The sequence below is a fragment of the Mangifera indica genome, chromosome 11 (genome assembly GCF_011075055.1).
Source record: "Mangifera indica cultivar Alphonso chromosome 11, CATAS_Mindica_2.1, whole genome shotgun sequence".
In the NCBI taxonomy this organism is placed as follows: Eukaryota; Viridiplantae; Streptophyta; class Magnoliopsida; order Sapindales; family Anacardiaceae; genus Mangifera; species Mangifera indica.
In genome coordinates this window covers 4,613,849-4,630,425 of record NC_058147.1, presented here as the reverse complement: position 1 = coordinate 4,630,425, position 16,577 = coordinate 4,613,849, and the positions used below count along the sequence as shown (strand labels likewise).

At 34.7% G+C, this 16,577-nt stretch overlaps 2 protein-coding genes across 2 annotated transcripts; one reads left to right on the top strand and one right to left on the bottom strand.

Annotated features, from left to right (window-relative positions):
• The first annotated feature begins 7,354 nt into the window (after positions 1-7,354).
• Positions 7,355-9,265, top strand: LOC123229087 (RING-H2 finger protein ATL54-like). The gene has a single exon (XM_044654667.1). It carries the CDS (start codon positions 7,482-7,484, stop codon positions 8,652-8,654), a length of 1,173 nt encoding a protein of 390 aa, XP_044510602.1. The 5' UTR covers positions 7,355-7,481; the 3' UTR covers positions 8,655-9,265.
• Positions 9,266-12,973: 3,708 nt separating this feature from the next.
• LOC123230113 (transcription factor bHLH94-like) lies at positions 12,974-14,648 on the bottom strand. The gene is made up of 3 exons (XM_044656234.1): positions 14,081-14,648; positions 13,482-13,883; positions 12,974-13,383 (listed from the first exon to the last, which is right to left on the bottom strand). Exons 1-3 carry the CDS (start codon positions 14,561-14,563, stop codon positions 13,306-13,308), a joined length of 963 nt encoding a protein of 320 aa, XP_044512169.1. The 5' UTR covers positions 14,564-14,648; the 3' UTR covers positions 12,974-13,305.
• Between the last annotated feature and the right edge of the window lie 1,929 nt (positions 14,649-16,577).

The following is a 16,577-nucleotide window of genomic DNA, read 5'->3' as shown; positions in this document are numbered from 1 at the left end:
AGCTATAGTTTGGGTGGGTCACCGCATCTATTTTCTTGTTATTTGATAATTTCCTCTGCTTGTAATATGAAAACAGTATGTATCCAACCAAGAAAAACATTCCCTGAAGAATTTGGTTTAGAATTTTAAAAATGTCTAGGAGTCTTTATATAAATACTATTCGTAATTGTTTCCCATCAACACAGCGTAAAAATAGTAATACTACAACAATAGACTTAAGTCTCTGGCAAGTCGTAAAAAATTGCAACTCCCTCTGTCGAGGCCCGATTCAGGTGAGGTCAGGTGTAATTACTACAAAAGGAAAGAAACAGTTGGTTAAAGTGGCTTCCCAGGTTGAGAACGATGTGGATATGAGGAAAACACTTATTGGTTGGCCTGAATTTTCCATTCCCCGAGTAACAGATGAAGAAAAATTTAGTTCTCTACTCACCTGAAAAACAACTCGCTCACGGATGGATCGACTATTTATCGGTACAAATTCGGTGTCAGTCAGAAGGGTACCAAGTCGAAATGATGTAACACCCCTTTAATGAAGGGGTGCAGCATGTCATAACGTCGCACCATATGGTAGCCTCAAAGGTTGTCGTCCAACTTATATCTCCTAGCTCGCACAGCTCACTGTTGCAAAATGTGGTAACACTTGGCTAGCTATATCATTTATATTTACGGCAGGGATGATGTTTGTGACCGACCAACCTGTGATCTTAGGGGCGGAATCATCCTCAGCGAGAGGGACATTGGTGTCTTCCTCCCGCTCTATACTGCCCCGTTGGGCTCATTCCTAGTCTATGTAGTCATTACATCGACCCTCTAGATCTTTGCATCGTAGCTTCACCCCTCCCAAACACTAGGCTCCGGCTGCCTGAAGAGGATGAATCCAAGCATGTCGGATAGGTTGGACCGTCATTAGGGTTTTTAAAACTAATGTTGCTAGAAGCCGACATTTGCTAGAGATTGTGGGTTCTCTTTGAAGTCAGGCGGTGGGCGAGTTTGCTCGGGTTTTCTTTGCAAGCTTATGCGAGCCAAATAGAAATCAATTCTAGATGTCAGCTTATAAGCAAAAAGCCTTTTTAATGGAAAGAAATCCTCACAGTTCATGGTCAAATTATGGTCGCATTTGGGAGATCGATCAAGTATTTTAATCGGTCTGCGCCATGAGACGTTATCACTATTACCAAACCTGACGGTCATACCCCAATAAAGTGCGAGGTCAAAGCATTACAATACTCATCATCATTGGTTATATAAATCAATCGTGATTGTACACATATTATCCATCCACATCAGAGATAAAAAGTTTTTGAAATTCTCCTTACATTTTAAAAACTACGAAATAGTTATAACGTAAAACTTACACTTTAATTATCATACCTTGAGCAACACTTAACTATCATGTGACAAATACTTGGGGTGCATCTATCCTCTATGCGATTTGTTACATAGCTATAATCTTGTAGATAACTCATACAATGCAAATAGGAAAATTCCTACTTGGATGTAATGGAAAAGTTATATATTTCCTAGTAAGAACATAACTGTACCATTTGATTGTAATGACAAGTCCAGTATAGAATGAGATATACAAATTGTGAAAACAAAAAACTAGACGTAATTATTACCTTTCAATCAAACAAACTATATCACATTCAATGCAAAGTGATTGTATCATTTTGGTGACCCATTAAATACAAGGTGATAGAGTTAGTAATGCAACATACATCACATTAAATGTAAAGTAATGACGCTACACCCAATTATTTTTAACATGTACAGATCTTGGTTGTATACTTACCTCCTTAGTGCAATAGACATGCAAATTTGAAAAAAGCTCCAAACACTACATGCCCCTGGCAATAATGCTTTCTCCCCCCAAGTATAAAAACAAAGAGAGACAAAGATTGGATTTCCTCTCTTTTTTGCATCTTTTCAATCTTTACCCAAGCAAGAAAAAACATTTTTGAATATATTTTTTTTAAAATTCTTTTTAGAGTCTTTCAAAATTATTGTTCCAAGTGAATACATTAAAAAAAGAGTAATAACATAATAGTGAACGTAAGTTTTGTTTAGACAATTAAACTATTTTAAAAACTTTGTCTTACATTATTTTTTTAATCACGATGTGTTTTTTTTTTACATGTACCTTCTTTATGATAATTTTATTATAACTTTTACATAACATATTTAAATAGTTACATTACCATATTGGTGTAATCTCACACACATTGTCAATATAGACTCACATCATAATTAACACTTTAACAAGACATGCTAGAACAACGAGACTGGCTCCTGAGTTGAGCATTTACATAAGCAATTTCTAGGTTGAGGGAACGACGCGGATATTGGTTTAGATGGATCATTGTCCATGAGGCCTTTGTGTCGGGTCTCCTTCCGACGAATGTTCAAGATATTGAGTTTTCAAACTAGCTTTCTTTTTCCATGAACGGGACAAGTTATTTATTAATCCGCGATAATAAATAAAATACTTAAGTCTAATAAAACGTCCAAAATTAAAATATTATTTTAAAGATAAATTATTTAAAAATTTATTAAGTATAAATAATTATTATATTTAACAAAATATAATTAAAAAATGTTAATATAAATAATTATTATGTTTTGTTAAATATAATAAAAGAATATTAATAAATTAATTTACTTAAATACCCTTAAATATAATTTTAAAATATTTTAATATTAATTAAAAATAAGGTTATTATTATCCTAAAAAGTTAATAAATAAGAATATAATTATAATAAAATCAATATTATTTTGATAATTTTTTAATACCTAAATTAATGTGATAATCAGGTTATCATCTATATTATCTTTTATATTATCATTGGTAATAAAATATTATTATATTTTTTTATTATTGACAAATAAAATAATATAAATAATAAAAAAATTATCAAAATAATCTTTATTAATTAAAACCAAACGGCTGTTATTGTTTGTTTTTAGTTTTTAAGACAACTCTATCCAATATAATCACTTTTAACATGAAGGCTGGTGACAATAAGACCATTTAATGCTTCTAATTTGGTTTTACAAATTGTAAAAGAAATAGAAAGCCTTGAAGTGGTGGTGTTGTCCGAAAGTTGACTTCATTTTTGGTTTTCGCATTGGCTTGGTCGATGTCCTGATCCATCGCTGTTTCGACCTGCTTTTCTGCATCTTCCACCTGCATTTATAAATCAAAATGTTCGACATTAATTACTATATCGTCTCAAATGCATTTAAAATTAATGCTACTGCCGACCAACGACAAAAGCCACAAATACAATAAGAAAAAGAGGGCTGTCCAAAAAATTTTAAATTGCCTTTGCATAATTTTAATAACAGTCCACTAGGCGATTAAATACCACAGACAGAGCAGGTTTGAAGCTTGTACCTGGTGAAAAAAATCAGCTTGTTTGTCTATCAAATTACAAATTCAGTTTTTTTCCCATAAAAAAACAAGTGGGCTGGGATCAGTTTTTATAATAGTAACAGCATGTGAGACAAGATCAATTGGTAAGTCAAAATACTTCTTACCTAAAACAAACTTAATTGGTTTTGATTCTAGTCTTGTGCACTTGATGCTGTTCATGCAAACAATTTTGTTGTGTAAAATCCAAATTTTGGGTTGAACATGACGAGCTTTGGATACTTCACCTCGAAGGCTATGAGAGGGGTGGAGCATCACATGTGTAATATCCACCATATGATCGATGAATGGTTTTGAAACAAGTAGTTGTTGTGGATGATTTAATTTTGATAGTGATGACTATTCTAAAACACGTCACATGATAACAACGAGAGAGGTAAGATGTAGCTTTGGATGCCATGAACTACAACAAAAGTGTTATTGAAGAGCTTCATATGAGTGATCTCACTCAATGGAAACAAAGAGTTTGATGACTCAATATTTGGGTCTAAGGTTTCTTTCTAGTTTAATTCTAAAGGCGAGTTTATGAAGATAATTAGTGGTGAAGAAACTAAGAATGAGGTGTTCCCAGAGGAGCAAAGAATAACGTATGAAACGCAAGTGTTTAGAGAGGAGTCAGAGGGAACAAAAAATGTGGACAGATCATATTAAGTGATAGAAGTTATAACGACATCTGCGATTATGGAGGAGAATGAGTTATCATGGAAAGCTCATTGAAGATAAGGTGAGAAAGGATTGGAGCAAGGAGAGTCATGTGTCAAATTTTCTTTTTCCATGGTCACTCCTAATCCTCATCAATTTAATATCTTGAATATTACAAAAGTTAGAAAAGTGGAGTTCTAATACTTTTTCCCATGGTCACTCCTAATCCTCATAAATTTTCGTACTTTGCAATTTGTTTCAACTTGTAATTTAATTAAAACAATTTTTGAAAGCTAAGAAAGTGTCAAATTTTTCTCTAAGGAAAACCATTAATGCATATTTTGAAAAATCATCAAAACATACAAATACATACCTGTTTCTACCAATGCTTTCTTATTGCATAAGACCCATAAGATCTATATGTAAAAGATCTAGAGTACTTGAGGATCCATGATAAATGCAACTGTGGTTTATGTTGAAATTTTGTTTTCCTACCTTGTTGGCATGGTCCACAAACCTTTCAAACTTCTTTTGATTTTCTAAAATTTATATGACCCAACTTGTAATTTTACTATTCAACTAGATCTATTTTAGTACTATGACAAATAAATTGATTAATCAACATATTACAATTGTCATTCCACCTCATACTTTTTAAGACACATATAATTATTATCACATAATTGACTTATACTAATAAAATTATATTTATCTTTATAAGTTATTCATCCATTATTAAGTGGTTAAATATCAACAAGTGATTATTTATTTCCAGTGATGTGTCTAGGATAATAATCACTATCAATGTACTACATATTGTCTTAATAAGCAAGTTATTGGCATGAGTTTTAGGTTTCCAAACCAACTTGAAACCTTGATGACTACTCAAAGAAGAATTAGAAGAAAATTCAATTTTTTGACAGTTTTTCACTATCAAAAATGACGTAATCCCACTATCTTTAGAGTTACTACACATCATTAGAAAGGAAGAATAATTTCTCATAGGTCGATAATTGATCAAATTAAAAGACGATTCTATATAAATTACTATACAATCAAGTTCTATATTTATCTTGAGATTCAATCAATTAATTTCATATAATATTATGTATGAATCTATGTAATTAATTGTACAAATAATTCAACCTTTTATATACCTTCAAACTCTCAGAAAACCTGCCAATTAAGCTAGCCGGAGTAAAGATTTCCCATTATTTAAGGCATCAACAAGAATGTACATTATGTGCGCTTTCTAATGTCACACCTTCTGCCTCATTGAATGCCTTTTTTTTTTCATTTTAACCTTCAAAAATAATTGTTTAGTTGTTATGTATATACATGAACAGAAATAAGAACTTGACGTGTTGTCTATGCCGGTTGTGGCTTAGGCGAGCTTTGGCTCTATTGGTCGGTTAGGTCTTTTTCATTATCTATTCATACCTACTTACCATAAAAATAAAAACTTGATTGGAAAAAAATGATTCATAGTTCGATGAGAAACATAACTATAATTATATTATGTCCTATATTATATGCACACATTTTATCTTCATTGTGCGGAAACTCTTCCTGGTGTTTGGATGCATATAAGATACCTCGCATGTGTTAGGTGGCCAAAACTTGCAATTTCGACTTCTTTTATTCTTTTTGACGAAGGGATTAGATTGAAAATAGGAGAAATAACTTGCATTCAAAAGCTTAAAGCTAGGCTTCTGAATTGTAAAATGGTGGCTGGTGTGATAAGTGCCTAATTTCAGAAGCTTCACAGTGAGCTTGCTTGTAATTTGCAAATGGTGGAAATTACTTTGAAAACGATCAGTGTTCGATATATCTTCGGACTAGCTAGGGACTGACTTTGGGGTATCTGCTTATATAATAAATTTTATCAAACGGGCTTACGTGAGTCATTTGTACAACACTAAACCCGGCCTCCTTTTTTATGATATTTTCCTGGTTTATAACTCACAATACCCTCCCTCAGATAGCTAATCTTATTTAAAGGAGGCCAAAAGACTTATTCCCACACAAGGTTTAGTGTAAGCATAACTCACACCTGCTAGTTTTCGAAAGTTTAAATACTTATCTATTTGTAAAATTTTATTGAAACTGTAAGAGGTAAAATTGTTATTTAAAAATTTTATTTAAATTTATATTTTAAAATTACATTAAGTAATGAAATATATATTTATGTCTTCTAATATCATATTTTTCAGATTTAAAAACTGATTCCCCCTTACCCCTAAGTCTAGAATTACAAACTCTCATATTTTTCTCACATAGTCACCCCCCTAGTTTTCTAAAAAATTTTAATTTTACCCTTTTACTCTCCCTCAATTTTTAGATCTCATCTCTAGCGCCCATTCGTCATCTTTGGCCGCCAGCTCTCTCTCTCCTACCCAAGTTTAGGGTTAAAATTAAAGTTTAAATAAAATTTTTAAATAACAATTTTACATAACAATCAAATTTAATAAATATATGGGTATTTAGATTTTCAAAAATTAACAATTATGAGTTGGGTTTTCACTAAACCTTGGGTGGGGATAAGTTTTTTGGCCTTTAAAAGATCCTTTGAAGTGCATATCTTAGCACAGGCCTAGCAGACCTGTACTTGTATATTGTGCCTGGTTTGTATTGGGTACTCAAGATTGGAATTGTTTTTAAATCTCTTTTGTTAGGTCGACTCACCTAACTTGAACTCCACTTATAATTTAAGTTAGAATGTTTAATAGATTTGAGAGTCATTTGGCACTTTTTTTCTTAATTTATCACTTCTTTTCTTTCATCAATTACTGCAAATGAATAGCAGCCCACATGTTTCCATCCCTGAATCACTTGCATTTCCTGAAGATGGATCATCAAGAGAGACCAACTTTCAACTTCAGCCAAATATTCTAGATAAGAAAATACTCCCAATATGAATGTATATATATATAATTTAGCAAGTCATTATCTTGTTTAATCCTCCGTTTTAACATCCTAATAATATTTTAACATATGAAGATTAATCATAGCAATAATATGATCTGAAGTCTGCTTCAGTAGAAAAATCTATTACTAACCCGGACTGTGACTCCACGGCGTTTCGCAAGAGACAATGTTCAACTCACCAACTGATAAGGTATAAGATAGTCATCCTGATTATGACAATTTACCAAAGTCTAGAGCATAATTTATTTTATATTCCATGAAGTAATTTATTGGAAAGGAAAAGGAAACTAGAGACCCCACCACAGACTTGGAGTCTCTAGCTTTAATACCAAACAAAACAAACAATTTTTCACTAACTTTTGAAATTGACTCCGGCATTGCTTAAGTTTCTTGATTTCTTCTCTTTCAATTCAAACAAGACAATTAATTTCTCACGATCATCTTCCTGCCAAATTCTCTCTCAGTTTTCCTGAACAGTTAATGGCAATGAAACACAGAAAACTCTTCCCGGATTCATCTAACAGTTCTATAGATTGCACGTATTATTGTGATCCTGGTTGCCCTTTTAACTGTGTGCCTTTTCCAGTTATTGAATTTCCCCCACCCCCGCCGCCAACTCCTCCTCCTCCTCCTCCCCACCATAGAAGCACAATTTCACCTTATTTGATCATATTTATTTGTTTAGTAGCCAGCTTCTTCGTTTTTATTTTTTTGTATGCGATCATAGTGAAGAGTCGTGAGCGCACAAATAATGACTCTCAACAACCAGGTGGAGACGAAGAGTTTCTTGATGAAAACAGAGTTGATCACCCCATATGGTTCATCACCACCGCTGGGTTGCAGCAGTCCATTATAAATTCCATTACCGTCTGTAAGTACAAGAAAGGTGAGGGGTTGATTGAAGGAACTGAGTGTTCCGTTTGCTTGAATGAATTCGAAGAAGATGAGACTGTTAGGCTATTGCCAAAGTGCAATCATGCTTTTCATATTTCCTGCATTGATACTTGGTTAAGTTCTCATATCAATTGTCCCATGTGTCGTGCCTTCATAGTCTCCGACACCGGTGCTTCTCCTTTGGTAACTGCGGAACAGAATTCCGGGGATTCTAACTTACTTGAGCACACTCTTGCTGAGAATTCAGAGATTGATTGTGAGTTGGGTGAGAATCGGGAGAGAAATGGTGAGGAATTTTGCGAAAACAGGACAGGAACAGAGGAGGATGACATGCTGCAGCCTGGTGCTGAAAGAGTATTGAAGGATGGTGAGAATTTTAATGAGACTTGTGTTTTAGAAATAGATAATATTGCCGGAGGTGGAATTCAGGTTCTTAAGAGTGAAATACAGGCTTTCAGAAGGTCTGTTTCATTGGATTCTTCATTGGCGGAGACCATATGTCTTGGTTTGGCTGATTTCTGCCCAGTTGAATCAGGAGATTGTTCGGTTGATCAAACAAAAGATGCACACAAATATCATTCAACTATGGTTTTGAATCAAGATGGTGATCAATCAAGCACCTCTCGACTGACGGGTAGTTCTTCAATTGCGCAATATCTGCATAAGGGTCCTGTGTCCATGAAAAGATCCTTCTCTTGTAGTGGAAGGTTTTTGTCGTCTAGACGAAATAGGAGCTTGAATGCAATTCTACCCTTATGAAGACTTCAAGGATTTGAGTCTTTGGTATATTTGGTTATAGAGGAGATTATTTTTGCAATGCAAAGATGAACACAATCTATGTGTAAGCAGTCCATTTAAGTCTGCTTTTTGCACCAAGTACATAACTAAGACTTGAGATGATGAGCTATGGGATAGTAGAGGATTGTGGAGAAGGTGAAGCTACTTCAGAAGAATAAAGTTCAAACAAAGGCTCCAACTTCAGTTCTAAAGTAAAACAAGAATAAGTTCTGTTTACTGGTGTGAATGTGTGATACAGAGGAGATTAAACCACTGCCTTGGGAGTAAAAAAGGTAACATTTCCACTCAAGGATACCTGCCATATCAATATGTCATCCTTTTTTCAGAGGTTATGTAAGCCAAAAATTAAAAGGAAAAACAAAGACTAGTTAGATTGCAGTGTTATGTCAGAAATGTTTCTACACGGATGAAACAATTGGTTAGACTAAGAATGTTTAGGATTATTTGGGGTATTCTGAATTTTTCCTTGAGGAAGATGATGATTTCATGTTAATTTTCACTCCATAACCTTGTAATAGAGAGCAATGAATCTGTTTATAACTTTAGGTCATATTTAGCAAAACGTAACATTCTTTTATTGTTTTCAAATAATAATTTGAATAATAAAAAAAATAGAATTTTTAAAAAAGAAAAATTAGATTCTAAATTGTTAAAAGTTTTATCTAAACAGTATAATTAATTTAACTCATAAAGACAATTCGACTGGAATGAAATCCTCGTTTGAAAAAAAAAAAAATCAACTATTTAGAGTCCCACCAATCAACTAGTATTTCCTTATTTAGAGTCCAACCAATCAAGTATTTCTTTTTACACTCCTCATCTTTAGTCTAAAAGATGATTAAGCACGCCCAACCATTTGATTTGATGGCTTACCTTCTATCAATAGGCAACAATGACTTCATTTCCTCAAATATAATTACCCGCTTCATAGTCATAGACCACATATGTTACCTAAAATTTGCCACACCATGACTGTAGCAAGGAATTTTTTTTTACACGCCATGACAATAACAACACAACCACCCCCACCCCCCACGCCCAACTGATTAACAGCCCACATGCCATGCCCATATTTAATTAAGGCCAAACGACTATTTCCCACCCAAGGTTTAGCGTTTTCTCAAATGTCCCCCCTTTAACTATGGAAATACCAAACACCCACCCATGGCCGGTTAGATTTAACAAAACCCTAACGGTGGTAAATTTAATCTCATTTTCCCCCCTAAAAGTTTAAAAACTAACACTTTTCCCTAAGCTAAGTTTGAAAAGATTGCATTTCCCCCCCTAGGGTTTATTTCCAAACCCTTCCAATTTCCAAACCCTTCTCCGTCGCTTTCTCCGGCGCCATCACCGGCTGTCTTCCCCTCCCAACGGCTTCTCTTCCACCGACGACCCCTCTCAACTCGACCTCAACGCATCCGATGCAGAGAGAAGCCGTCTGGGAAGAGAAATCGTCTTCCCAGATGAAGACGACTCGTCTTCCCAGAGGACGACGAGTCGTCTCGTCTTCGTCTTCCACAGCTTCTTCGACTCCGATTGGAAGTTCAAATGGGAGGAAAGAGATCTCCGGAAGGTGAGGATGCTTCGGGAGGGAGAGATCGTCGGCGATGGAGCCGGAGACCGTCGGCAATGCTTCGAGAGGGTGAAACTGCGATTTTTTAAAACTTAGGCTGGGGGGGAATTTTAGTTTTTAAAGTTTAGAGGGGCAAAATATATTCTATTTTAGTTTATTTTTAATATTCTAGAGAAAATGACGATTTTACCCTTATCACCGTTAGAGTTTTGTTAAATCTAACCGATCATGGGTGGGTGTTTGGTGTTTCCATAATTAAAGGGTGGAAACTTGTCATTACAGCATACCTTGGGTGGGAAATAGTCGTTTGGCCTTTAATTAATGAGCGTTGCGTGTGGCTAAGGACTTGCAGTAGTGATGGCAAATTCATCGATGACTGAACTGACTTCCAATTTTTGTCTGGAAGTTATGCAGTAGCCTGAGCCCCGAACTACATGCAAGTGTTGTCTCAAGTAAAACAGATGGGGGTTGTGTGGTCGTCAAATCTTAGTACAATTATTGAAATGTTCTACTCTTCACTAAATACAAATTTCTTTTGCCACCTCACTATTTCACCCCAGTGGATGTTAGCTGATAGCATATTTACAAAATAGCATCAGAAATCAAGGAGGTTTTTCTAAATTATTATTTTTTATAATAAAAAGTTCTATATATCCGGTTTCTGTTTGATTTCCTGCTTAATCTCTTCTTTTTAGACATGGGATCAGTGGCTCGATAACGATGAAGAAGATGGGCCTTAAGGCCAGAAAAGATGGAAAAATTGCTGCCCTAGATCAATTGGTTGAATATTGAGTTGGACCACGTAAGTCTGGCATTCCACTGGATAAGCTTAATTGAAGTCCAACCACATACTATCACAGTAGAAATGCTTGAACAAGGGCATAACACATTTAAAGAATTTTAGAATCATAAGCAAATAATAACCAAATGAGTAAATTACATTGTCCCACCTAAGGTTTGACGAAACACTTTACGTCATAACAAATGTTTTCACATTTAAAATCAAACTAATATTAAATGAATAGAACGAGGTGAAATTGTCATTTCATCCCTTTATTTTATTTTTTAAAATTATAATATAACTCTAATCTAACAAAACTTTAAATATCCTAATTATATAAAAACTCTTTTATTTTTCCTTTAGTTGGCCCCCCACCACCTCCCCTTCTTTAGAAAGAATCTCACACTATCAACTTTTCAATTCATTTTCTCTCTCTTATCGCTATATTTTTTTCTCTCTGTCATACATTTTTTTAGTCTTCACAACTCTTTTTTCATCGCAATTTCATGTTGTTGTGGATGACTTTTCACTCTGACTTGATTGACTCAAAAACTGTTGATGACAAATTAGATTATGATGAAAGAGAGAGTGGTGGATCATCTTTCAATATGAATATTTGCAGTGCTACTTTCTTGACGACAACTGAATTGTTAAAGAGACATAGTTTTTTATAAAAATTTGAGGTTGGATCATCTTTCTGTCACTTGATTTCTTTGCATTTTGGTTGTCATGAGTCTGCGTGTTTCTAGCTAACAGATCTAGAACTGGAACACAGCACGTTCAACTTATCTTAAGCATTTCAACCACTATCTAATAGAAAGGGATATCATCAAAGATAACAAGCTTAAGACTAGGGACACCACTCAGTTAATTGATTCTCCTTGAAATTTAATTATTAATTAGTTCCATAAAATAGATCAAAATAAATCAATGATTAGAAAGATTTGTCTCTCTACACTTGAAGAAATACTTCTGTTCATTCTTAATTACTTTCCATAAACATAATCAACACTTCAATCAATCATATGAAGGATTAAAGTGATGTTATTGCCATCAAAATCATACTGATTATCTAATGAGCAATCATTTCAATCAGGAAACTTCTTCGTTACCACCTCACATGCACTTCCACTCCACGAAAAAGAATTTTGTCATTTGGTTGGACAGTGTACCTTTTTCTTTTGTCAAGAATGGAACCCGTCTATCGCCCAAATCAATAAGCTTTATTTATTGAACGTGGGATCCTGAAAGGGTAATTAACATAAGTGTCAATTATAAAGCCAATTGTTAATCGAGTTTTAGCTCTTGTAATTCCTATGTCTTTTATGGCTTCTCCTTTTCCCTTAAAGTGTTAACAAGAATCTCCTGGATCGTTATCAGTGATATAATTTATTTTAATATACATTTGTCTAATTTTCATTTTCCAGAAGCAATTTCTGCCATCATTCATATGTATAATTAATCAATCATAATCTATAATCACCTTCACCTAGATTCATTCAACAAAAGACAAAGGTCCTTCGAATTATGTTGGATTTGCATGTGGAACCCATTGATTGCAGAAGGGTTTAAATTAAAGCCAGTTTTGCCTATCATTTAATGCAGAAAGTGAATTTAGGCTAAGAACTTATAGCTAGTGGCAGCAAGCAGCAATGCCTTTTCAAAGGAAAGAACATCACATATTGGCGGAAAGGAAACTTTCATTCTCTTTGCAGCTTCCTGGAAAATGCTCAGATTGAGAATGGCACTGAGGATAATTCAGGAAGCGGATATATATATGAACCCAAATGAATTTCGAGCATGAAGGTATATATATACACATTACCCAAAATAAAAAGAAATTCAATACTGGAGATAACATTTAAACCATGCATGAACATAACTAGGGAAGTCGTGTTTGTGACTCGGACATTTTTGTCTGGTTAAATATAAAACTTAGAAGATGCATGCAACTGGAAGTAAGTGGTGTCTGTTGCTTACCCGGAGCAGATCATACATGGCTTAAAAGCCCACGGCATAAGATTTTAGGAGTCCGGGGGCCGGTGGGCGGTCAGGACAAATTTTGTACACACCACACAGGATTCTCAAAGGTCCGAAGAAGACAGATAACTAGAACGAAAGTAAGCGACAGTACCAGTGACACTTTAACTCATCAATTATCAGAGACATAGATAACCCCAGTTACAGAATTTAAAAAAAAAAAAATTATATTCACATTTTGATTAGCTATTATCTAAAGAAAAGCTGCAACTTCTTCATCAATTCACTAGTGTTTTTTTCACAGCACCTGCAATTTCATCCACCGTGCTCATGCTCAGGTGACACCCTTCCTCAATCTATCCCAATTTACACAAAGAAAAATATAGCTTTAAAATGAAGATCAATGTGAGTAATTACAATATATATGTGTATATATTATACGGTGATGGCTAACCTTAACACTGAGTGAATATAGCACCATTTGATCTATAGTAGTTGTGATATTGAGATGGAGAATGCTGAGCCGGAGACGTTGAAACCTGGCCACCATCTGTTGGAGCTGCCTGGGTTGTCTCTTTGTAAGTATCTTAATGTTGGCATGGCTCCTCACCAATTTCACTTCTATATCTGCAATGTTATCCGTCATACTCGAATCACTTGCCGTGTCAAATGAACTGCCGTGCTGACTTGCAAGTGATGCATATTGCGGGAAATTGAAGAAATCCGCAAACGGGGAAGAGACGCCATTATCGCCTGGTTTTTTTGCAGTCCTCTTCTGGGACTCCATGGACTGCAAAAGCTGTTCTAACACTTTAACAAAGTTAATGGAGCCGCCGATTATCGATGCTTGGTCACCCTGATTATTATACTAGGCATATTAGGAAAATAAACAAAGTATAATTTGATGAAAATATTCAAATAAATTACAAAACTAATGGTCTAGAAGCCTTGTCAGTTGAGATCAAATAAATTTGGACTCGTAGCTCAAATATTGTATTTGAAAAATAAGAAAAAATGTTATTTTTCGTCGGCGAAGAAATAGTCATAACTTGCCCTTTCAACATAAGAAGACGGCATAAGAGACCGAAGCACGGCTAGGTACTCGTTCATCTGTTTACGGCGGTTGCGTTCAACAGCAATGTGAGTCATTCTTTGATTCTCAATTTCTTCCTTGTTTTTGCTGTTCTTAGTGCGTCTTCGCTTCCGCCTACCGGCCGTTGTTGCCGGTAGTAATCCTTCAGATGGAGATTGGTCAACTGTGAAGTCCTCAGGAGAAGAATTAGGAGCCCAATCCATTGCGTGTTGCATCATTGAAGGAGATGAGGAGTCCCAATTTGCATGAAGACCTGTATTTTGATCAAGAAATCCGGAAGCTCCAGCTCCCAGAGAGCACAAGTCTTTGCAAGCGTAACCAAATCGGTCCTGCGGGTAAGCCACTGCCTCTAATGCCATCTCTTTATCAACTCTTATTACTTTTTCTTGAGTTGTCCCTCTCTCTTTCTGGGAGATACTTTGTACTTTGAAGCAGACAGACATGTCGAAAGACACCCTAGAGAAAATAAAGATCAGCTTTAATGGCCTTTTTCCTTCAAAAAGAACCTTGCGAAATGGAAGAAAACGAAAATGAACTTGAATATGTAAGTCCTGGACAAGGAAAACCTCTACAATCCCAAAAGACCAAACAAACTAGCCTTTTTTATGAAGTTCATGATATCGACTTTAAAGATGTTTAATCTAAAAAACAAATTAAATCTACAGCGTGGTGAACATGAAATTGCATGGTAGACAAGTAACCGGACCATACAGAGAGAGATTCTCTTAGCAATAGGAGAAAGTACTGACAACTACTGCCATTAAGAAGAGCTCTCGAGGTTAACAAACTAAAGTAAAAATTTCAAGAGAAAATAACAATAGCAAGAGTAAAAAGAGGTAGGTAGGTCCACAGGCATATCCCATGTCTTGAAATGAGCACCATTTTTAAGGGAATCATAGTCGTCTCCTTCGATATTTCCGGTTAAATGTCTGTTGATATAAGGCCAATATTGTCTTTCATCTACATCTCAATATTTTACAATAAGAAAATGAGATGCCATTGGTAATTTGGTTTCATTATACATCTCAATATTTCACTCAATAAATGATAGCTGACGGTTTTCCCCCCTCTTTCCTTTCATGGATACCGTTGTTTTGGAATTTAGAATAACTCGTTCTATGCTTGGGAATTGCTTTATTTTTGTGCTTTGAACAAAGATCAATGTAAATATTTAGAAAGAAGTAAATTCCATGGCCAATTGGCATTCCTTTGAATGTATCAACGAAATTTTAGTTTATCATGAGATTCCTATTTACTGTAACTTGTTTAAAACAAAGGCAATTTGGCAAGTGCATGTAATTTCTCAACCAGTCATTGTCTTCCTTGAGGTCTCCTTGGAAAGCTAGTTTGAAATATTATCAATGTTACTCGTCATACTACGAAGGGTTGTAATCAATTTACTATTTTGAATATGCTCGTGACAGTCACCGCTTCACAATTTTATTCTTCGTACAACTCATTTTCAACAGTGATTTAAAAATCAAGCATACCAAGAGAAATATGGGATTTGGATCTCACGTCAAAAAATATGAACAACTACCATAGAGTTTACATAATTTTAGGCTCTCTCACCTCAAAAACTAGGTGTAGGGATTGCAGAGAATGGTAATATATTAGAATTCAAGTATAAAGTATAAGACTTGAATTCTATATTGAAAAATATAGATAACTAATATGAGTTTATATAATTTTAAACTCTCTCATCTCAATAATTAACTTTTGATATATGATTTTTTTAAGTTTTATATCACTTCTTCCCGTATCCACGAGAAAAATCTTCTTCTACCTTAATTGTAGAAATTTTTTTCATCCCTTTTCCTATTTCCACTGAGAAATCCCGTTATCTCTACTCACAGTCTAGGAAAAACATCAAAAGTAGTCTGTGATTACTGATTAATTAGCATCTACTTAACTATCATTCTGTTACGTGATCAGAGCATGTGCTTGAAGCGCAAACCACGCCATCAGAAATTCTAACCTGCATGCTTGAGCGGCCAGAATATAGGACGTACGGCTTAATTATTTTTATTTATCGGCTATATCGTGATTTGATTTCAGGCGAGTTTTTATTAATTGAGTTGTTAAGTTGTAGAGACAACTGAGTTTTGTTGACTTGTTCAAGAAACCGCGATATGCACGGGGACCTCAAATTCTGGGAACTTGCTCACTGTCTCTTTTTGTTGTTTTCTGAATTTCAGATTCTCCCTTGGGGCTTAGCTTCTCTACGGTCAGGATCATAGTTAAGGCATTTATGTTCATCTTCTCTTTCAACATCGATCTTATTCCAATGAATATGAAGCTCTCTAATAGTTGGAAGAATTTATGAAATTTTTTAAACTAATATAAATTCCAATAAATGTAAACAGATAAATCCCAAAAGACAACTTTGACATAATATTTTATTTTAGATAATAAATATTAAATATCAATATATTTGTGAGAGAAAATAGATCGTAC